This window comes from Gobio gobio (assembly GCF_949357685.1).
Source record: "Gobio gobio genome assembly, chromosome: 17".
Lineage (NCBI taxonomy): Eukaryota > Metazoa > Chordata > Actinopteri > Cypriniformes > Gobionidae > Gobio > Gobio gobio.
In genome coordinates, this window is record NC_137110.1 from 22,059,620 (window position 1) to 22,083,469 (window position 23,850).

Consider the following 23,850-nt stretch of genomic DNA (forward strand, 5'->3'; position numbering starts at 1 on the left):
CCTCCTCAGCTTTGCCAACTGTCCTTCAGGGCCATGGCTAAATTGCAGTCACACAACTTCTGTCAGATTAAACAAATTGAACAAAGTCATTGATGGGGAGAACTAAAAGACATTCTAAACACATTTGTCCAATTCTACACACCAAGTTTTTGATGCCAAGGACCCAAAATATGAGGATTCCATTTGGAAGGACTCCTTCCTAAAATATAAAGTCAACCATTCCAAATTTTGGGGTCAGTAAGATGTTTTTCCCCCCTTTTTTTTCAAGAAAGACATTTACATGGTTAAAAAAGCTATCAGAAAAAAATGTATCGAGCGGTTTCCACAAAAATATTAAGCAAAACAACCGTCTTCAACCGTTTAATAATAAGAATAAATGTTTCTTATGCACCAAATCAGTATATTAAAATGATTTGTGAAGGGTCAAGTGACACTGAAGACTGGAGTAATGATGCTGAAAATGTAGCTGTCATCACAGGAATACATTACATTTTAAAATACATATTTTACTGTAATTTTGATGAAAATAAATGCATCCTTGGTGAGCATAAGAGATGTCTTTCAAAATAATAAATTACATGTATGAATAATATGCATTGATACTGCATGTGTGAGAAAAATAGTAACATGATATTATGAAGAAAATCTTTTAACGATATGACAGTGGGGAGAAGACAGGAAAACACCAGGAAAATGCAGGGGGAAAGGGATTGGGACATGACGCAGGTCAGATTGACGTGTTTGGAATATACAAAGTGCTTCCTTTGGACACAAACAACCATTTTAAACTGAGGAAAATGTTTTTCCATATGTTGTGTTTAAAAAAAAATGTGGTGAAGAGTGATGTTTCCAGAGGGAGGGAAAAAGGACACTGCATTGAGGGTCAAGCACAAGACTACATTTGAGACCAAGCAGAGGAGGAAAAGGAGGGTGAGAAGAGAGAGAGAGAGAGAGAGAGAGAGAGAGAGAGAGAGAGAGAGAGAGAGAGAGAGAGAGAGAGAGAGAGAGAGAGAGAGAGAGAGAGAGAGAGAGAGAGAGAGAGAGAGAGAGAGAGAGAGAGAGAGAATTATAGAGAGTATTATACTAATATTTCCTGCCTGGCTCCCTGCACACCTGGGGTTGCGGAATGTTCCAGGATAAGCTGAAAAGTCATTTACAATAATCTGTTTCTTCACACACAGGAATCAGAGATGGGAAAAATTATTAGAGCTTTAGGGAAGTGATGTCCTTAACACTTTGCCAACCCCCCAATAACGGCAAGCTATGTTACTGCTTAATATATTTTATAGCTAAAAACTTACAAATATCATACTATGTTAGTCTATTGAGCCCATACAGGGATTAGTTTAGGGTTATTTGTTCTATGTAATTATGCATAATTTACTGGTATTACTATGGTAAATATATGTAAAATGTAACAAAGACACTGTAAAATAAAGTGTAACTTTTTCACAATTTCCAGGTGTAGGCTACTCCAGCTCTTGTTATTCACAATTGTAACTTTCCAGTCATGGTTGTGTAAAATAGGCATGTTCATACATCCTTCGTAAAGACAATATGGAGCCTACTCACTACTTGCATAGTGCACAACAAACTCATCCTTACCTCTGAAATGTTTTGAGCTCCTAAGAATCTTCGAAACTGTCAATCAGTCCATCTAAAATACAAGGATTCTTCATTCGAGTGGAAAAGACAACTTTCCAAACTGGCACGTACAAGTCAAATACAACTGCATGCGGTTAATGATTAAAGTTACATATCCAATAAATGGATGAAAGGGCGGGGAGGTTCAGTGCAAAACAACAAAAAGTTACTGTGTACCGAATCGCTGAATTACGTTACTGATAACTTTTTCATTTGGCCTCATGTTTAACTTGACGTAGGCCTAATTGTTTTTGTGAATAATTGTTGAGAACGTCTCTGCAGTATGCACATGATAATGTAATTTGCATAAAACTCTCTTTTATTCACCAAACATCATGCATGGTAGAGCTCACATTTACTTAAGTTCGAACTCTTCCTTGGAGTTTCGTCAGGATTATATTTCAATAATATTTTAAATGATCAATTATATAGGCCTATATATGCTGAAGACAGACTTTTTTCAGGCTGCAATGCTCCAGCTAACGTTCATGCGTATTCCAAAGTAATTAAAAAGGCAATTTCGTACATTACTGTTTGCATATTTTAAAATGTTTTATTTTAGCAGAAATATACACATATGCTACAGTATTTTTTACACAGCTGTGCCTACCAATATTTTTCTCTACAGCTATCGGGTGCGTTTTTACAGATGTCAAAGTCTCTTTGATTGGCCAAGGCAATAAGATTACTATATCTTAAGTTAAATATTACTGAAAACGAAGGTGATTAGAGCTATTGAGAAAAAAAGAAAGGTTACTTCAGTAAACAAGAAATTACAGCATTTAATCAAGTAATATTATTTTCCGTAACTGATGGGCCTACACAAAATAGTGTGGAAACATACCTGCGTAATTTAAAGGGATAGTTCACCCAAAAATGAAAATTCTTTCATTAATTAGCTACTCACCCTCAAGTCGTTCCAAACCTGTAAGACTTTAGTTCATCTTTGGAACACAAATTAAGAACTTTTTTTGATGAAATCTGAGAGCTTTCTGTCCTTCCCCAGACGGCTACTTTGACGCTTAAAAAAATTCATAAAAAGATCGTAAAAATAATCCATTCGAATTGAGCGGTTTAGTCCAAAAGATTTCTGAAGAAACACGATGGCTTTATATGATATTGAATTTAGGCTTTTATTCACATAAATATTCATCAACTCGCACATAAGTTGTGGTAAACGGAAGCTCAAGCATGTTCGTCTGACATGCGAGGACCAATGAGGTTCATTCTCGTGTGTTACGCAGCACGTTTGAGCTTCCAGAAGAACCAATGAGGTTCGTTCTTCTGTGTTATGCAGCACGTTTGAGATTCCAGAAGAACCGATGAGGTTCGTTCTTGTGTGTTATGCAGCACGTTTGAGCTTCCAGAAGAACCAATTAGGTTCATTCTTGTGTGTTATGCAGCACGTTTGAGCTTCCAGAAGAACCAATGAGGTTCATTCTTGTGTGTTACGCAGCACATTTGAGCTTCCGCAAATGAGGTTCGTTCTCGTGTGTTACGCAGTAGGTTTGATCTTCCAAAAGAACCAATGAGGTTCATTTTTGTGTGTTACACAGCACGTTTGAGGTTCCACAAGAACCAATGAGGTTCATTCTGGTGTTATGCAGCACATTTGAGCTTCCGCAAGAACCAATGAGGTTTATGTATGTTTAAGCTTCTGCAAGAGGTTTGTTCTCGTGCATCAGGCAGGTTTGGTTGAGCTTCTGTTTATGTTCTCTGATCAATGTTTATATGTGAATAAGAAACTTTATGAACTTTTTGAAGCGTCAAAGTGTAAGTTGCGCAGCTGTCTATTCAGGGATAAAAAAGATTTTCATTTGTGTTCCAAAGATGAACTTAAGTCTTACGGGTTTGGAATGACATGATGGTGAGTAATTAAATGACAATTTAAATTTTTGGGTGAACTATCCCTTTAACTAAAATGTCTTTCTTTTGATCTCATTATGGAAATGTACAATTCAATTAATGTTTAGAACCTAAAAAAATAATAGGATACTTTTGACAAATGTGTTTAAAATTGTGAATAATTAAATTAAATCAAGATTCATAGTGGCCAAAGTGAGATCATATGACTGAATTTATCTCAACCTCCCCATTTATCAGACACTGTTGTTTGTAAAAAAAAATGTATCTTGGGTGACATATACAGCTGGTATTTCTACTAAGAACATTTGTATCATACTGCTTCCATGCCAATAATTATCAGTATAAAGCAATAGAGACCTAGAAATGAGGCATGAAAGACAACATTCATTGCAAGCATTAATAATTTCACCTGCTAAAGCATGCTGTTATATGTAAATGAAATGTTTGTGATTTATATGTTGCTTGCAAAAAATCCATTGATTGCTGCTTTTGAATAGCCATCAATGGAAAAAGATGCTTTTTGTCGTTTCAACATCTACCAGCAGGGGAAAACTGAATGATGCGAAGACTGCCAAATCACATTTTTGAAATGTGAGCCAATTATATTTTGGCTACTTTCAACTCAATGATCTAGTGATACATGCTTGGTCTTTTCTACACATGAAAAATGATTTGTGAAACTTGAATGTAATAATTAAGAAGAACAATGTTAAATGCAATAAACTCATGACACTGGTTTTCATTAGCTATCTATGGAAATAAGGCCACAATGAAAAGCAGAATTGTGACTACTTACTGTATTACATACTGTTTAAGTACTGTATAAGACTAGACCATGATGCTTTTTTCCTCATTTTGAGGTCATTCTGAACGCATAAAATATAAAACCACACAAATCTTACAGATGAAGTTATAAATGACACAGACACATGACTTGGAGCAAAAGGCAGCTGGTATTTTATAGACAAGCACTGAATCCTTAGTGAAATAATATTATATAGTTTAGGCAAGTCTCTTAGATTCTTTAAACAATAGAATACTTACAGTCAATCCTAATTCTGGTGTTACAATGCATTTAACGTTGATATACATCTATAAAAAGTGTGCAGACTAAAGTGGTAGTTTGCTTGACTAAAAGTGAAAGAGTACAATACTAGCCTATTCTAGTTATATACAAAGATTCAAAAGGCTAAAATAAATTACTAAAAATATCACTGAATTATTTTGAACATAATCAGGATAGTGACATGTCATTTGAAATAATGCACCACCAAAAAGTCAGTTTTGGAAGTTAATTACAGCCTCCTGATGCGAATAGCAGCACAGTTTACATGTGCAAAGCTTGGGTGAAAAATTTGTGCCGCCAGGATTTTGAGAGCAAGTTTGAATCACAAGCGTTTGTATATTGGGCTTCAGGCACATACACTTTAAGGTGTCTTTCATTGCCCTCTAGTGGTTTAAAACATACAGCACAGCGAGTTCCCATGGCATGTTTATACCGAGTGTCAAGTGTTGAGCGCACATGGGTACAAAAAGGGCATGGTCTATTTAAACAGTTGCGGGGAAAAATGAAAGTGTCTTTAAAAATTATTATTATTATTATTTCACCATATAATTCTATGGGTCGTGTAACATTGAAAAGTCATGAAAGCATAAGATCAGCCGACACTAAAAAAAATCAGGTTTGGTCAAAACATGATCTGAAAGTGCCCAGCACTTTCAGGGTCTTCATGAGTTTTGCCAAAATGCTCTCTGCTGGGCACTCAATATATGTCAAGAATGCAATTCTATTGGCAGTAAATGGACACTAAGTACTGGCACCCTGTTATTTAGGGTGATGTCAAGCAAGTTGCTCTGGATTACTGCATGAAAAAAGTCCTTAGTTGGTTGTCCTCTGGTCCATTGGGAGACTGTCCATCAGACAATTGAGCTGCTCCTCCCCCAGTTTAATCTTGTCCTCGAGCTTGCGTTGCTCAATAATAAGGGCAGATTTCATTTTGACAAAGTGCTCATAGTCAGCCATACTCTCCTCCGGCAGGTAGCTGGCCAGGATGTCGTATACCACACCCTCTCTCCTGTCAAGGTTCTCCTTCAGCTCCTTGGCATCCTCATGTTGACGGATCAGCAGTTTGCGTTTCTCTGTCAGAGTACGCTGCAGAAGGAAGATGAACATTTCACGTTTAAAATTGTACAAGTTTTATACATATACAGTATATACATACACACACAAATATCATTAACAAATGAGCACCAAAACTGCATATAAGAATTGTACAGTAGAGTAATGGCTGATGAAAATACAGTTTTACTTTCACAGGAAAAAATTACATAAAATAAATTAAAATACTGGCAAAAAGTGTCCCAATCAACCTGAATTTACCATATATAATATATATATATATATATATATATATATATATATATATATATATATATATATATATATATATATATATATATATATATATATATATATATATATATATATATATATATATATATATACACACACACACTATATTGCCAAAAGTATTGGGACACCCCTCCAAATCATTGAATTCAGGTGTTCCAATCACTTCCATGGCTATAGGTGTATAAAATCAAGCACCTAGTCATGCAGACTGCTTCTACAAACATTTGTGAAAGAATGGGTCGTTCTCAGGAGCTCAGTGAATTCAAGCGTGGTACTGTGATAGGTTGCCACCTGTGCGAGAAGTCCATTCGGGAAATTTCGGTAAACTGTTAGTGGTATTATAACAAAGTGGAAGCAATTGGGAACAACAGCAACTCCGCCACAAAGTGGTAGGCCACGTACAATTGGGGAGCGGGGTCAGCGCATGCTGAGGCGCACAGTGGGCAGAAGTCGCCAACTTTCTGCCGAGTCAATAGCTCCAGACCTCCAAACTTTGTGTGCAATTCAGATTAGCTCAAGAACAGTGCGTAGAGAGCTTCATGGAATGGGTTTCCATGGTCGAGCAGCTGCATCCAAGCCTTACATCACCAAGTGCAATACAAAGCGTTTGATGCAGTGGTGTAAAGCATGCTGCCACTGGACTCTAGAACAGTGGAGACGTGTTCTCTGCAGTGACAAATCACATTTCTCTGTCTGGCAATCCGGTTGTTTTTCAGGGGTTGGGCTTTGCCCCTTAGTTCCAATGAAATTAACTCTTAATGCTTCAGCATATCAAGACATTTTGGACAATTTCATGCTCCCAACTATGTGGGTACAGTTTGGGGATGGTCCCTTCCTGTTCCAACATAACTGTGCACAAAGCAACGTCCATAAAGACATGGATGAGCAAGTTTGGTGTGGAGGAACTTGACTGGCCTGCACAGAGTCCTGACCTCAACCCGATAGAACACCTTTGGCATGAATTAGAGCAGAGACTGCAAGCCAGGCCTTCTCGTCCAACATCAGTGCCTGACCTCACAAATGTGCTTCTAGGAGAATGGTCAAAAATTCCCGTAAACACATTCCTTAACCTTGTGAAAAGCCTTCCCAGAAGAGCTGAAGCTGGTATAGCTGCAAAGGGTGGGCCAACGCCATATTAAACCCTACGGATTAAGAATGGTATGTCATCAAAGTTCATGTGCATGTAAAGGCAGGCGTCCCAAAACTTTTGGTAATATAGTTTCTGAGTTGCTGTTGTTCCCAATTGCTTGATTATATACACCTGTGGCCATGGAAGTGATTGGAACACCTGAATTCAATGATTTGGAGGGGTGCCCCAACACTGTAGGGTGAATTCAGGTTGATTGTGGCAAAGATATTTGCATTTATATAAATAAATATTCACAATTATTTATTGTTTCTCTAAAGGTCTTTACAATCTCTTGTTCACATACAAGATACACACACACGTCTAATGAGTTTCAGGTCATGTAGGCAAATAAAACATGAAGCTATAGGAAAATAAGTGCAACTGAATTATCTGGCCATTTAAACCTATATAAATAGAAGGGGTTAATGGCACACATATTCATATCAAACCGTTTCGGCACAGGGCTTTCGGTTCGGTGCACGCGGATTTCCGAATGCAATCTTTAACAGTTACCAGTAGGCATGTTTTAAGCGCGGAAAACACTTCAATCCGAGTTCCCACACGAATATATTAAGGATTCAGTCAGTCAATTCAGTCAGAATTGTATTCACTAGAGAAATCAACTCTTTCACTAAATATATGCACTATATTAGCCTATTCATTATATATTCTACTTAACCTGTTAATGATGTACGTCTTGATTATTTCATGTATGTTTAAATAAACCTGTCATGAAAATGACAGACACTGTGTATAAATGATTATATTTCAACAACGAATTGGAGATTTAGAAGTTATTGCAAAAACTGCCTCGTGAAGTTTTCATGTTTGCGTACTATGTTATTTGAGTGTTGATTATTAAACCTAAAAATAAATAGCAACTGAATTTAGGCTAATAGTTTGGGCTCTGTTGTTAACCTTTAATATTAATGAGCAAGTAAGGGCTCCCTATATAGTTTACAGCAATATCTCCAATAAACTTTTAGTTATAATTTAATTCATGTAAGTACAGACACTTTCCCCCCCCCAGTAAACCACTGTTTTATGAAAATAAATAAAAAGCAATTTTATAAAACTGCTGTACCGAACCGTGACTACAAAACCAAGGTATGTACCGAACCGTCAGTTTTGTGTACTGTTACACCCCTAATAAATGGTATGGTACTATAATAGAACTGTAATGTAGCCTATACCATGGTACTCAGTTATGGATGTCTCAGGATGTCTATACTAGAGAAATTATGAGTCTAGTGCTCTAAATTTATCTAAATAATAAGATCTGAAAGTGACATGAGCTGGACATAAACCTGTGTTGTCTATATCAGCAGTAGGCCATTTCTTCTGCCTAACATGGTACTTTTACGTTAGCACAGTTTTAAAGACTTAATTCTGTGCTCTTTCTTAATCAAAATAATTTTGTGTTCTTTTTTAAATTGATAAATCCGGAAGTCAATCCTCCAACAACATCAATCCTGCTTTTCCAAATATCTTATTTTCATTCTCACCCTCTCCTCCTGTGAAGCATCTTCCTCCAGGCTGTTCAGGGCATTCTCTACTCTGGCCAAACGTCCAGACAGAGACAGCAGAAGGTTGACCACTTTATCAAGATCACCAACGAACATACGGAACTTGTCGAGTTCATTGGGCTTGCAGACACCTTGTACAATGGCCTCCACATCTTCCCCAAGAGCATTGTTGTCTTGCACATCCTCCTGTAGACTCTCCTGAGCTTCCTTCAGCACCTGCAACTTCTTGCTGAGGCTGTCAATCAACTCATGCTGCAAAGAAAGGAAAGTCATTTGATCAAATTAATTATTAAGAAAGCAAATTATTGTACAATACAATGTGTTTGTACAGAATGTTGGTACCTTCTTGTTGGCAAGATCATTTTCGTTGTCCTCTTCCAACTCCTCTTCTGAGTTGTGTTCCACACTCTGTTCCTGCATATCCTTCATCTTAATCAGCAGCTCTGCCTTGGGTGCAGATGTACTGTAGTAGGTTGAATTAGTCACTAAAGCAGTAGCCACCCCCATGCTGTCTTCTTCTTTCCTGAGAACCCACAGATGAGTTTTATGAGAAACAAGCCAACTGATCCAAACCCTACAGAAGTACTTATGACAGGATAAAACAATTGTGTCTCCCCAAAGCATGAAGCAATAAAAAAAAAGAAAAAGGGAAAAAGTGGCGCGAGTTTAAGGGTGGAAGCCGCAGAAATATCTGATTGACCTACCAATGGCAGACAGAGGAGTGTTTAAGAATTATTATTTTTGCAACTTAACTTCATGTTCCAGTGACTTCATATTTACACAAAAGCTGCCAGATTGCTAGATGAGTTAGTGCCTTAGATTTGCAATAAGAAACATAAACCATGCTTATGAATCATAACTTGAATGAGAAAGTAGAATTGGGCCAGCTACAATTTAAATATTCATGAAATGTCAATCTTATTTTTTTTTATGAGAACCACATGGGTAGGGCTCAATAACATTATACTTAAAAAACTTAATAAAAATTTAAAAAACTTAAAAAAAATTATAAACCGAACATCAGAAACATGTTCAATCGGTCTTCATTCTAAAGGGTAAATTCCTGGAATAAATATTGAAATACAAACATGGCAAAATGAGCGTGCGCCTTAAAGAGGTAAGAAATAGGTTCACAAGTAAGAAATACTGACTTCTCCACAGAGTTACGAGGGGACAGCTGTTTAGGTGCAGCTTTCCTGCGCTGTTGGGCCTCCTCCAGTAGCAACTCTCCCTGAGGAAAAATACCCTCCATGAGATCCATAGTGGTCTTCATCTTACTCTGGTCTAAAATGTCCACTAGGGACCTGTCCTTGTCCATTATGTCTCTAGCCAGCTCCTTTCTTTTTTCATCGTCCTCTGACTGCAAGGGATGTGAAGACAATCCATTGCTGCTTTGATCTAATGAAGGGCTTGTCTGCAGGCCATGCACCTCACAGAATACCGGGTTCACGTTGGTTTGTGGCACCTGGTCTTTCAGAGGCCCCATATCTGTGTCTCTTGGTTCAGGCCCCTGATCCTTTTGCCTGGTGTAGGTACAGAACAGAGAGTATGACTGATCCGGGTTCCCCAAGCTCTGAAGAGGAGTTACTCCAGGCTCTTGCGAGCTGACCGGGGTCTCGCTGGGCAGGTCGAGATATTGTCGACTTTCTTTTTCAGTGTTACTTTCTGAATGAACAATCTTAATGGGAACTTTCTTCACTGATGTGTTCTCATCTTTAACCTTATCCATCCTGGTAAACAACAATGATGAAAATAGAAATGTGTTATTCTGGTGAATGCAAGAAATGCAACATAAGTTAACTAGGCAAAAGCATAAGCACAACAAGGGCAGTAAAATCTATTTTCATGTGTGAAAACACGTGAAATTCTTTTACTTCAGGCTAGAAGGCTTTGCACACAGGAAAACAAGGAGGAAAATATCTTTGTCAGTTCCTGTGACCAAATCCATATACATATACATTATATATTATATATCAGCGTCACTGAAACCCAGCTCAAGACCTTTGTCTTCTCCACACTTATAAAAAAGGCTTCTAATGGCTACAAACTGTAAGACTACTACGGTTCCCCTATTTTCCCAAAAACAGCAGAAATAAAGCCCCAGAAATGATATTTTTCAACAGTCTTCAGTTGTGGCTGGGCGGTATTCTACTTATGACTGATCTGAAGAACTGCAGTACACATGGACAATCTGCAGTAAGGGCACATATGAATAAGGCCCTTGTATGTGCATGAATACAATAAAGAGACAGTCAGAGAAGCACTGTCATTAAATTACTGGGCTGTAGGGAGAGTTTCCAGTGATGGTTTTAAGATTGCAGCTGAGAGGAGCCCAGCTGTGGTTTGCCAGTGGAAATCTCTCCGAATTCCAACACAGACATGAAAGATTTTCTGAACGGCAGAATTGAACTCTAAATACAGAAAGTCTTACCTTCCAGGAGCTTCATCCTGTATGGAGACAGGGACGGGGGGCTTGTCAGTCAGCCTCTGGGGAGCAAACTGGGGCGAGGGCGAACGCTGCCCCTCCATGGTGGGCTGGGTAGGGCCAGCGGTTCGTTGGGTGGGCAGGACAGCGGGAGGGGGAGGAGGTGGAAAGGGAGGAGGCACAAGCTCTTGTTGTAGCTCCTCCTTCCCGATTGGCCCTTTGCTATGCTCCAACCCCTTCCAGGGAACGGGGGCTGAAACCGAGGCGGAGCTTTGATTGTTGACAGGGGAGAGTGAGGCCAAGACTCCTCCTTGTGATCCAGGCTGGACCTCCTGAAAATTGCTAAGAGGAGGAGGTGTGCCCTCAGGGCATTTGTACTTCTCCAGATGGGGCAAAAGAACAGAGCTCTTGTTTTTGGAGAGGACTGATGGTTCACTCTGAATGCTATGGTCAGAGAAATGCAGTGCAGGTTTATGATGACTGGATGGAGGATCTAAAGTCTTTTTCTCCAGGTCTTCAGTCAAAGCTGAAGGAGATGCTTCTGGTTTCTCTTTACATATGAGTTCACTGTATCCTTTTTCATTAAACCTAAGAAAACATAAGAGAAATGCTTTGAAGTAAAATTCTCAATCCACAAATACACACAACAAAAGATGATTTAACAGAGGCCCAGACTCTGAATGTATTTGTCCTTTTTGGTTCACAAAGCCTCACTGTGTTCAGCGTAAATCGATAGGCAGGCAGACATTTCTCCCACATTTCACCATCTCTCCGTGGTAACTCCCAGGCTGGCTGTCATACCCAGCATATTTCTGTTCCCACAAGCCTGTCATGCTGTGGAGAAAGAATGATCTTTCCCCTGCAGCAATTGGCAAAGAGAACGCTTTTCCCTTCTTAATCTTGATTGTTTTCGTTTATGTTTTTACTCTCTTCTTTGTCTACTCAGATTTATGTAGGGCAAGGAGAGATAAATGGCTCTTGTTTGTATGAATATCTTAAATAAAATAGATTGGAAAAGAGAAAAGTCACTAATATAACAACACTCTGAAAGTAACTTAAAGAATATAAAAATGTTAATTCTTTACAGGCTTAGCAAGACACCTATCACAGACATCTATTAGGAATGTCTGGTCTTATGGTATATATTAATACCATGCAACATTAGAAAGGTGTCAACTGGTAGAGATTCTACTGTATGGTTTATAACGATTTTAGTGATACCAATTTAATTATACTAATCTATAAATCTAACTGCACAGAAAGACACCCGCAATTTCTACTCATACATACTTTACAGTATGATTTACCTGATGGGTGTATAGAACCAGTGGCTGTGCTCCAAAGAAAGAGACAGAAAGAGATTTTGACTGAAAAAAAAGAGTAAAGAAAAGCAAAAAAAGTAGTGCGTAGTAGAATCAGTGGTTAGAGGCACACACTACAGTTCAAAAGTTTGGGGTCGTAGGATTTTGTTGTTTTTGAAGGTCTATTATGCTCACCAAGGCTTAATTTATTTGATCAAAAATACAGCAAGTACTATTTTGAAAATATTATTAGAATTTTAAAAATGTTCTACTTTAATAAATTAAAAAATTAAAATGAATTCCTCTGATGCCAAAGCTGATTTTTCAGCAGCCATAACTCCAATTACATGATCCAGATTCAGAAATCATTCTAAAATTGCTGCTTTGGTGCTCATTTGGTCAAACATTTCTTATTATCAATGTTGAAAGCCGTTTAGCAGCTGCTTATTTGTTTTTATGGATTCTTTGATGAACAGAAATATAACCACTATATTTTTGTAACAATGTCTTTACTGTCACTATTAAACAACTGAATGCATCCTTGCTGAATAAAGTATTAATCTTAAAAGTAAACAATCTTACAGACCTCAACCTTTTTTTAAATTAGTATACAAAAGGAAGACAATTGGCAAAGTGCAGAAAAGAATTAAGGAAATGTCAGATGCAGAAATATAGAGTATGCACTTTTAAGAGTCTTTCATGTTATCTGATAAATGCTTTCTTCGCAGATTAGTACAGTATGCAAGCATTGGTAACATTCAAGTAGGATGCAGTCGCTTTCAGCGTCTAATACATGCATTTGATCTCAGCATGAACTGGCATGCAGAACGTCTCCGCTGTAATACCATGTAAGCTTCTGTCCACAGCACCCCACCTTTAATCAAACACAGTCTCTTGCTAACTTCCCTTGTTTGATAAAGTGTGTATGACAAAACATGTTCTACCAGTACCAGAAACGTCTAATGGAGAGACACATCTCTGCATGTGGATAAGCAACTGTACATTTACATTGTTTACTATTAATTTTGCTACCTGCATTTACCCAACAAGTAAAAACAGAATGAAGCCATGAAAACTATAATTTAACTGAGGACTCAAAACTTGGAAAACATTAAAACCCCTCTTAAAATTAACCTTACATACCCAGAAGGACTCAAACTTCATCAGAAAAACAGAAAAGTCCATAATCCAGTTACTCCTGCTGCTGGCCATATACAAGCACACTCACCTCTGATGATTGGGAGTTCTCATCTCAACGACAGGTGCTTCCTGTGGTCCTGAACATATGTAATCTCACCTGGGTGGGGCTAAAATGCTTGTAGCTCAATTGAAATGTTTCCAACTGGATCTACTCCACACTAGATGTACTAATAAATAAACAATAGCTCTACTAATAGTAGCGAAAGGGGTTTCTAACATTAGAAGTCTGTCAATATCACTTACTAGAGTGAAGAATCCTTTTAGCTAGGACTTTTCAGCTAGGACTTCAGCTTTTTATAATGGAGTCATGCGTGTTTTCACATAAATGAAATGATTGGGTGGGTGACAGGAAGTTTGACTTTTAAATAACGATTTCTAAGAAAACTCATAAGGCTATGAAGTGAAGATGCAGGTCTATGGTATAATTCATAGTTTGCTCTCCACAGCACCTTAATTAAAAGCAAGAATCAAGACAAAACCTTTCATAGGGGGCAATTTACAAGGCTTTGGATGATGGATGTTTGACGGTAACTTGCTTATTCAAGTTTGCCACTCCTTATGTCTACACATAGAAGCCTAAGAAAATGACCTGGAGAAACCAGCGGTTGAAATGCCTAAAATATGTGAAGATATAAATACAAGAAGGATGGTATGCAAGACAAATAGGTAGATGTGTTACACACATAATTGGAAGCTGTTTGTGACTTTAGACATTTATATTTGTTGCAGAAAGAAATTAAAAATTCAATATGCATCTAATTTACATCTGAAACACAGAGTAAATATCCAATTTGCCCTCACACTACTGGAGCCCCACCTAAAAAGTTTGCATGCAAATGGAATAACACTTCAGCCAGCTATCCATTATACTTGAGCTGGATTTTCAAAGGACACTTTTTGCTTTCATATTGTGTTTTCTATATACTATAAGAGATTGCAGATCAACTTAACATGTTTCAGAGGCTAGACAAGAAAAGATATGATCTCAAAACTTGCTAATGTAACTGGAGGTCATTTCATGCACAGCAATCTATTGCAGCTGATGCTACTTTCTTTCTGTGCCAATTTAATACATTATTCAAGGGCAAAATATACATAACAAGCCCTCTATTCTTCATCCAGATGTTTTTAAAATTCTGAACGTTCAGCGCTATGAATTGGATTCAGTTTTTTCTTAGCAGAGTACAGGGCTACCATTCATGATTCTTTCAGGATAAAATGCAATACCTACTCTAATATACATGTAGAGTAAAAATATTGAATAGTCTTGTCTTTGCGCAGCGTAAAAAAGACTGAAATATGGCAAAATATATCTGTAGGAAAGCACTTTGAAGAAAGACTTCGATAAAGAGCAAAAATGACATTTAGGTTGCTATTTTACTCTTTGGCCTTATTATGAATGGACTGATTGGACACTTCCTATGTCATAGTCACATGCCTACACCTCAAAACCATCTCCTTGTAAAACAAAGCCCAGTCCGTGAGGATAGCAGTGCTGTCACAGCTGGGCTAAATCCCAAGACTGCGAGGACTATAAAGAGTCTACTGTTTGTCTTTGACCCAGCAAGGGCTGACTGATGGCCCAACTGTGGATTTCTGTTTGCAACAAGGCCAAGATCAGAGCCATTAGCAATGGAATAGTTTCACTGACACACTGACACAATCTCAGCCAGGACTGTTGGCATCTGTATAATTTCCATTACAAAGGGAAGAGTTCTCTTTAGTTTCATACATGCCCAGGAGTATCATGGACATCATGACTAAAACATGACTTTGATACTAAACTAGCATATTAAAAGTATGTATTATCTTTTCACCTTTTAAACAACTTGCAAGACAATCGAAAAATAACATTACAGCACTCACCTTGTACTATTCTTATCCTGTTCGGAGGGATTTTTCTCAGGGTTGGAACAGTCAGCTGACTTCTTTTCTTGAACTGGGTGTTTCTGGGATGAATATAACATAAAACTTAATCTTTGTGTTCAGGTATTAATATGTTTCTACTGTAAACTTTTGCAATTTTAAGACTTCTCTATCCTAATTATTGGCTTGGTCGGTTCACATGATATGTGATCTTACTTGCAACTTTCCTGGTCTGAGGGTGTGACTTTTTGCACTTAGTTTAATGTTTGACTAAGTTCCAACCTTTATATTGCTATCATTGCTATTCATTGGAGCTATATGTGAAACACAAGGCACTTTTGTTTTATGATAGTTTCTAAATATAGGACAAACTCTGAGAGTACATGTTTTGTAAGGTTTACACCCATTAAAACAGAATTAAACCACTGAAAAATGGGGGGCTTCATTAAATGTGAAATAACTAACCCGTCCATAGAAGTCAGCAGAAGGGGAGGATCTAGATCTTTCATGCACACAGGTGGGCTTACGCTGTCCCTCATTTCCTGTATCAAGGATATTATCAGCGGAGTGGTATCGTCCAGACACCCTTGGTTCGGTTATCTTTCTCTGGGTGTTCCATTTGGCTTCATACTCTGCAAAGGTACCAAGTCGCTGTTGTTCTAGCATGGCTTGTTGGTTCACTGATAGAGGGCCATCCTGACCTTCATTAAGGTGGTTTGTACTATTACTCCACCCTGCCGTGTCACTCTTTGCCGAATAGTGCATGCCTACAGGTTTGGACAGTCTGTTGTCTTCAGATATCTGCAGGTTTTGCTTTGGCATAGGTTTAGGGAAAGCTGCTTTTCCTGTTGCTTCAAAGAATATGTGCCGATTTTCTAAGGGTACAGCATTGGCAGGCATAGGGGAGCGCTCATCAGCCCCTACTTCATTAATTTTATCTGGTTCAGAAAAAGACCGAACTTTCTTTTCTGCAGGAAACCGCTTGCGGCTACCAATGCGAAGCACCTGATTACTCCCTGAGGTGGGTTTGCTAGGTGAGACCTCGGAGACGCTTGGAAGTGGAGGTGTATCCTTCCAAGTAGAACCCTCAGTGCCTGGATGCTCAAACAATACTGGCTCTAGGTCTTTTCGTCTAAAAGATGTAGCTTGGAGGACTCTGGCCTGGGCTTCTTTCAGATGGTCTTTATAAGAGCTAGAAAAGCAGCCATCCGAGGAGGGAGAAGTGGTCTTCCAGGCAGCAGCCTCTTCTACAGCTTCAACCGGAATTTCTAAAGTTGCAGCGCTTCGACTCTTTTGAAGCTGGGCCCTTCTCATCTGGATCTCGTTGCGCAAGGTGGTGGCAAAACGGTCACTCCGTCTTGCCTGTTTGCCACTCTGACTGTCAAAGGATTCCTGCTGTGCACTTCCACTGTTGATCTCATCATGACAGTCATCCATGTCATTCTGCTCTTGGGCAAGAGAATACAGCATAGGTGTTTTCTGGGGACATATCTTTGACTCGCTTTTTGTAGGAAGAGGTTGTTGTGAGTATTCTTTAAGATGGAGATGGCCAGCATTTCTCTTGTGTTCAGGTTGCTTACTGTGGGGATAACTACCAGAATGCTCATCCGAGCTAGAAATATAGTGATGCTTTTGGCTCCCCCTCAGCTCAGAATGTTTTGTTGAATCAGGCATATTCAAGGAATTAGACGGTGCAGAGAAAATGCGATTGTGGTTGTCACTTTGTTTGAAGGAGGCATTATTGTCCTTATGATCTATATCATGGTGCTGTGACTGAGGAGGGAAATAGCGGTCTTTAGTTCCTCCTTGAGAACCTATGGACATCCTGTCCCGTCCACTGTTTGACATTTCTGAGACTGCAGAAGATTTAGAGTCATCAACTCTCACTAAGGAAACCTGTGTCATTCCCTGAGTGACATGGTGGGAGGTAACTCCAAAAAGACCGCAAAGTGATGCAGCTGGCCTTCTAGCCTGATTCTGGCTGTTGAGTTGCATGTGGTTGTTTGTGGGTAGCTCCTGCATACTGCTAAAGTAGCTACTGAATGGAGGATTCAGTGCTGGCACTGTCCTAGTTTGAGCGTGGAAAGTGCCCTCATCGCTGTACTGACGTGGATGGTATGGAACATGGGCATAAGATAGCTGTCTATCTCTGACATCTGTGGTTGATAGGGAGTATGTCTTGTCTGACGACATACAGTTGGGATACTGAGGATGGGCATTGGATGAAATGCAAGGATTTGAAGAATCATTTTTGGATGGCAGGTTAAAATTGCGTTGACCCTCAAGACCTGTCTCAATGACTTGGTGAGACCTTTGAGCACTTTCATAGGTTTCTCCAGCCTTTTGTAATGCTTTCACCTGAGGCTTTAACTGGGCATGAACACCAAGGCCCTCAGAGGTGCCTGTGATCAGACCCTTCTCATGAACCTTGGTAGCTGCAAAACTATCACTGCGTGTCGGTGGAGTGGGAGGTGGGGTACAGGAGACCATGTTTTTCTTCATATCTGGGACATGCCAGACAGGTCCAATACTAACTCTTCCAGAGCTTGAATGTCGAGTGCCTGGCTGTTCTTCGGCTCTTGGGATCTCATGGCTACCTGTACTTGAGAGATGCTGCAAGTATCCAAGCCTCTCATCTTGTCGTACCCCTTCGTTTAGGTTTTGGCTATGCCTGCCATTGCTGTGCCTGCCACTTGAGTCCCACTGATTAATTTTGTACAGCATGTTTTCAGTGGATGCAGTGTTACTTTTAGACAGTGTGTAATCTGGGGTTCCCGAGCTTGTAGAAAAGGAGCTATATGCAGAGTCTCGTTTACCACCACCCAAATGTTCAATGCTGTTATTGTTGGACTTGCTTGGAGAAAGACAGCCAGGTGGATAGGGATGAGAGCTATGCTCTAGGCTGTCCATACTCCCCAAAGAGCTGAACTGATCAGATACTCTCTGTAGATTTGTTTGCTCCCAGTCAGTTGAGAGTTCAGAGGAGAATGAACTAAGACAAACAAACATGTGTAAAGAGTGTTTAGGTCGTATGAACTAGAAAATGCAACTACAGTGAACAATTTGAAGAGTTTGTGCAGTTCATTATATATTTACAAAAGAAAAATAGAGGCCTTGAATTACTAATTCTTTACTGAAAGAAGCTATATAGAAAGAAACAAATTATTTCCTGTCTCTTCAATTACCTTGCATCATTTCTTGTTTGCCAGACTGGTGAGGGTGTGGACTGAGTTTTGGCTTCTGAGTGGCTCTCGTTGAACTTGGTGGCATGCCAGGAGTGTGGTCTGCTCATGGGTTCATTTCTCCTGTGGGTAGTAAACAGGAAAGAAAGAAGGATAGAGAAATAGGTAGAGCAGAAAAGGAAAATTAGAAAACAAGGCAATAAAATGTTGCCTGTGAACAGCTGTAAATCGAATGGCAAACACAGATTACCAAGCACCACTACAACTATTCTAAAGGACAGAAGAGTGTCAAAACATGGTAGATGATTATGGGAGTAGTATAATGATCATGGCAAGAGACAGAAAAGTTGCCAGTGAGCATGCCGATGTTGCAGTCATTCACCATCAACACAAAGCTTTTCGATTGTCAGCCACAAATAAAAAACTAACAAACAACTGCAAACACCAAATTAAATTGCTGTAACCACAAGTCCACTCTCTCAACACTCATACCACAGTAACATACCCTTTAAAGCGATTCTTTCTGAGATGCATGAAGTGAAATAGACAAACATATAATTGTTATTGAACTGTTATTTAATCGCCACAACAATTAAACAGAGGCTCTTGTAAGAAGTCAAATACATTGTGTCCTTATGACATTACTAACTGTTCAGGGCATGTTTTTGAACCGATGCAGATAAAACCTATACTCAAAATAATATTGCATGAACTAATGAACAGGGTTCCCACACCTTTGACCAATGACCAATAATACCAACTGGATAAGAATAAAAAAAAAATTACTTCATTGAGATTACACTTATTAAGTGCAATTTCCAACAAATAAATATTTTAGAGAAATTTCTATTATTTTCAGTTCATTTAGGAGAGTTCACAAATTCTCATCATTTTCCAGGCCTGGAAATCACAATTTTAAAATCCAATGATATTTCCAAGCATTTCATGATCGTGGGAACCCTGAATGAAGAATAGTAGAGTATATGCAAGGTGGAAAACTAATGAATGGAAACGTCTGATGGATGCTATCACAAGACCATGGAAGGAATATGATTGTAGATCATCATTACTAGACTGGGTGGTACAGGAAATGATGTGGGTTTTCTTGTAGATACATTGATACGATACCTCATGGAACTTCGTAAAATCTTCGTGAGAAAGCTCCGGGCCATATGCACGTCGCTCTCTGATGGCATTTTCTGTGCTACAATATCCACCATTTTCATCTTCCTGAAGGGAGTTAAAAGGGGGAGGGACACATATAGTCTGAATCTTCGAGTTCAGAAAAGTTTGACAGGGACTGTACTGCTGTAATCCAACTGGAGACATGAAAATCCATCTCTGTGATGGGAAAATACAGACATACTAGCATGGGCCACAACACTGTCTGTAATTAGTCAATCATTATACGCAAGAACACAAACACAAATATAGCCCTGAATAAAAAAAAAACATAACCAATTCAGACAAAACAACCACAAAAAGTTATAATTAAGATGTTATACTGTATGAAAATACATTGGCAAAACAGACAATCCACATAAATTAAGCCATAAGGTCATTCAGAAAAATGCCAGTGCCAGCACTGAGAGAGTGTTTAAAAGGACAAAATCACAGGCCTGTTGCATGAAGCTAGTTGTACAAACTGAGTTTCAGAGTAGGTTTAGAGTTGACAAATCTAAATAAATCCAACCCAGGTTCAACGGGTTCACAACACTGGGTATAAACATTCAAACAGCCAATCACACGGAACATGTAGAGCGTCAGTTTAATTCACTTCCTGCAAGAGAGCGGGCACAATCTCTTCTCTGCTGAACATTAAGAGATCATGTATGCATTTACATGGCAATAACCAATTCACCTTCTTGAGTGATCTGGCAATTTATCTGGCGATTTATGCGCAGGCAATATAAAAACATTTTTTTTTTTTTTTTTTTTACATTTATGATACAAGCCCTTGTGTTTTGCATGTATAGAGCTGTCACTGTAATACTTATGAGCTCTGACACATCACTGTCCTTCCACTGACTACCTTTCACAACGGTCTTGATAACTTCGGGTATGTAAAATCGTTGAAGTAACTCCCATGAGCGCAGAATTGTGACAAATGTTGCTCTTAGAGTGACTTAAATGTGAATTCCGATATGACTGTTCAGAATGCAAAACATCTGACCTGTATCGAATTTAGTACATATGGAAGTGGCACAAATCAGAATTGAAAAGATCAGATTCCATGTGGTTTGTGCTGTTCACACAATCATGAGAAAAAACGATCTGAATTTAAAAAAATCAGAATCGGGTCACATTTGCCTGCAGTCTGAACATAGCCAGAGATCTGCAACTTGCATACAAACAATCGCTTGGTGTGAATAGTGGACATAGGGAGACATCTTGTGGTTAATATTTAACACTACCACTCCAAGAGACGAGGTATGCCATAAAAGGGGTAAAGTGATAAAAAGACAAACAATTTTAGTTAATTAATAAAATATTGCAACCTCTTTCCAGGATCTGTGCATGTGATGTTCAAAAGCTTCATGCCACATGCTTTGCATCAGCGAGTTTAGCATGAAAAATTTCTCAGTATCTCCCCAAACTAAAGAGTCCACCCACACCTGACCTGTGACCTTTAAGTTCTGAGAGTCAAAACATTCCTGTCGTTTCTGAAATTCAGTTGTTCAGTTTAGTGATAGGATTGTAAAAACAGAAATCCATCTTCAAGATTTTCCAATAGTCTAAAACCCAAGCCTGTAAGACTCTCAAATAAGACTGGAGGGGTTAGAATAACATTCATGCAGTGCTACTCCATTAGACCACGAGGTCAAGTGCCAGTCATCCTCTAGCCAGTAACACAGTAAGAGACATTCTTTGAATATAAACACTACTATGCATTGCTAACCCAAATATCTTTGACCCCAAAAGATTTGTTTAAACCACCTTTGGTTAACCAAGCTGATTTTGTCTAAAATAAAGATGTCTATGTACGTCCCTGTCACAGATTTAAAAGATTGCAGAACAGATTAAACAGCAAATTATGAGTGGCCAAAAGACACCCTCTGCTCTCTCTCAATGATGCTGTCTGTTCCTGCGTAAAAGTTTCAAGTGTGTATGTGCTCGCCACACATGGTGCTGGCTATTCAGATGCTAATGACACTCTCTTTATTAGATGTATTGTCAGGGCTACAGCTGGTCTAGCACAGATATGCCAGTGGTCTGAATCAGCGGCGCCCAGGCGGAATGGAGGCCAAGGAGGGGGTTCGGAGGGGAAAATCCCCCACTGATGTTTTCAGAACAAGGCATGTTCAAAAACAAACAAATCACTTCTGAAAAGACAACAACCAATCCTAAGCTCTGATGCAAATTAGCTTGGGTAAAGAGTTAACATTCAAATCTTATTCACAGGGCAAACCAACATGAAAAAGTCTTAAAAAAGACACCTACATGAAAGATTAGCAAGCTTTTGAAAGTGAAAAGGCTATTGCTTAGTAATAGGATCCGATAGTGTTTGAAAAACATCAAAGGGAGATATTGGTTTGCCAAGATAAATGCAACAGGTTTCACGAGGTCAAGTTTTCACATACCATCTACTCGTTTACACATGGCCCGAGTCACTTGAGGGACAAGCTGCACCAAATCGTAGATTTCACAAACAGATAAAATAAAACAAGACTAAACATATAGCAAGATAAACAGAAGCAAAAGAACAACAACAGGTGTGAGACAAAGACAGCAGACGAAAACAGACAGCAAGATGTAAACTTCTAAACTCACCAAAGAATCCCTCAAGCAAGCAAGTTTGCCAAACAGATCCCTAAAAAGAGCAGACTTGAGACACTCTGATGGATGAAATGGTACTGAGAGTCCGGGTTTGCTCCAGTGGACTCCCCAGGCAGTGCATTCCACATTCACATCAAAGACAGGCCAGGACAAAGGGCCCTCCATAGACGGCCAGTCCCAGACCGCAGTGTGAGTCTTTTCAACCATCCACGTCTTCCATATGAAAGAGTACAGAAAAAGGTATCCTTGAGGAACCCCATGAAGAGATCGGATCATACGAGCCTTAGCACATACACTCTCATATCTACTTCCAGTGCCTGTGTGACTGTTGCAGTCAGGGCAGATCTCAACAGGGATTATGGTGATTTTTCCCCGGGAAGTAAGGGGGGAGGGATTGAGGAGGGGGCTGTTGTCACAGCCAGTCTCCTTGAAGCAATCTAGCAGATTCTGTCTCCCTATTGGCTCAGTGATGGTATGCTAATGAGCAGCCGAGAGGGCCAAATGCTCTTGTTGAACCCCTCTTGTGCAGCGGTCCTCTGTTTCTTCTATTACTATGGCAACAGGTTGATTTCTACAGTCTAAAGCTTCTGCACTGGTTTGTCAAGTGGAGCAAAACCAAAGAAAGACACAACAGAAATACACTTAAAAAAAAAAAGAAAAGAAAAGGGTTTTATTAAAATATGAACAGATCAGAAACACATTTATTTCTATCAACTGATCCAGCTTGGTCCAGCACTGAATACTAAATGGTGGCTCTACCTACACGACACCAGAGTTTTCAAATTCCCCCTCACTGACACCACTAGACGTCACCGTGACCGTTGACCTCAAGCAATAACCCCTCCCAACCCCCGAAACTGATCATGTGACCGGTAGATCACTCCAGCTCTGAAAAAGGACATCTGGTTAAAGCAAGTTTAGAGATCTCAAATAATCAACCTGTTCGTTTTGTAAACAGCACACTCTCAAGAGTGAAGCTTGACTGTGATTAGAGCTTGACCTACCAAGTTTTGAGCTTGATTAAAACTTTTCTTGGCATCAAGACAAGAGGTCTGGTGACAAGCAAGAAGATTACAGAAGAATTGTTTTGGCCTATGCCTGATGGGCGGACTTTTACGAAATCTTTCACAATGATCTATTGTAAGACTACTTCTCATCCGTGCATTCCAGACAGGAGTCCATTCCTAGGCATTAACATTCCCATAAAGGTTGCATTTTTCTTGCTGCCTCAAAAAGGTAGGCAAAAGTCCTGTAAACTTTAAAAGATCTTATTCCAGAGAGAGAACCCATTCTGAAACCATCTTGCCATGTGTTTGTTTTTCAAGGAGACAAGAGTAAGTGTTTAAGGACAGATGTGAAGCGCTAAATCCAACTATCTTATCTGATCCATCTGTCTTTGTTCCCTCTAATGGAAACTGCACTTCATTCAATGTAATATTGGACACAAGGGGACAACGAGACAGATTTGGCTGCATGGGAGTCAGTTATTCATTTGGCTGTTGAGTATCTGCACAAAGACCT

At 39.2% G+C, this 23,850-nt stretch overlaps 1 protein-coding gene across 4 annotated transcripts in view; it reads right to left on the minus strand.

The window, feature by feature from the left end:
• Positions 1-4,446: 4,446 nt before the first annotated feature.
• The window catches only part of shroom2a (shroom family member 2a), a 55,024-nt gene continuing 35,620 nt past the window's right edge, over positions 4,447-23,850 (minus strand). For 2 of the 4 annotated variants that reach the window (XM_079841427.1, XM_079841429.1), the window contains 8 exons: positions 18,556-18,675; positions 15,836-18,362; positions 15,371-15,453; positions 11,010-11,591; positions 9,730-10,308; positions 8,921-9,101; positions 8,558-8,830; positions 4,447-5,662 (listed from right to left, as the gene is read on the minus strand). In XM_079841427.1, the coding sequence (XP_079697553.1) occupies positions 5,390-5,662; positions 8,558-8,830; positions 8,921-9,101; positions 9,730-10,308; positions 11,010-11,591; positions 15,371-15,453; positions 15,836-18,362; positions 18,556-18,675 (4,618 nt within the window). In that variant the 3' untranslated portion in view covers positions 4,447-5,389. Of the gene's footprint in view, positions 5,663-8,557; positions 8,831-8,920; positions 9,102-9,729; positions 10,309-11,009; positions 11,592-12,310; positions 12,335-15,370; positions 15,454-15,835; positions 18,363-18,555; positions 18,676-22,323; positions 22,666-23,850 lie in introns of those variants that run through there. The other 2 variants (XM_079841426.1, XM_079841428.1) reach the window with 2 other exon arrangements.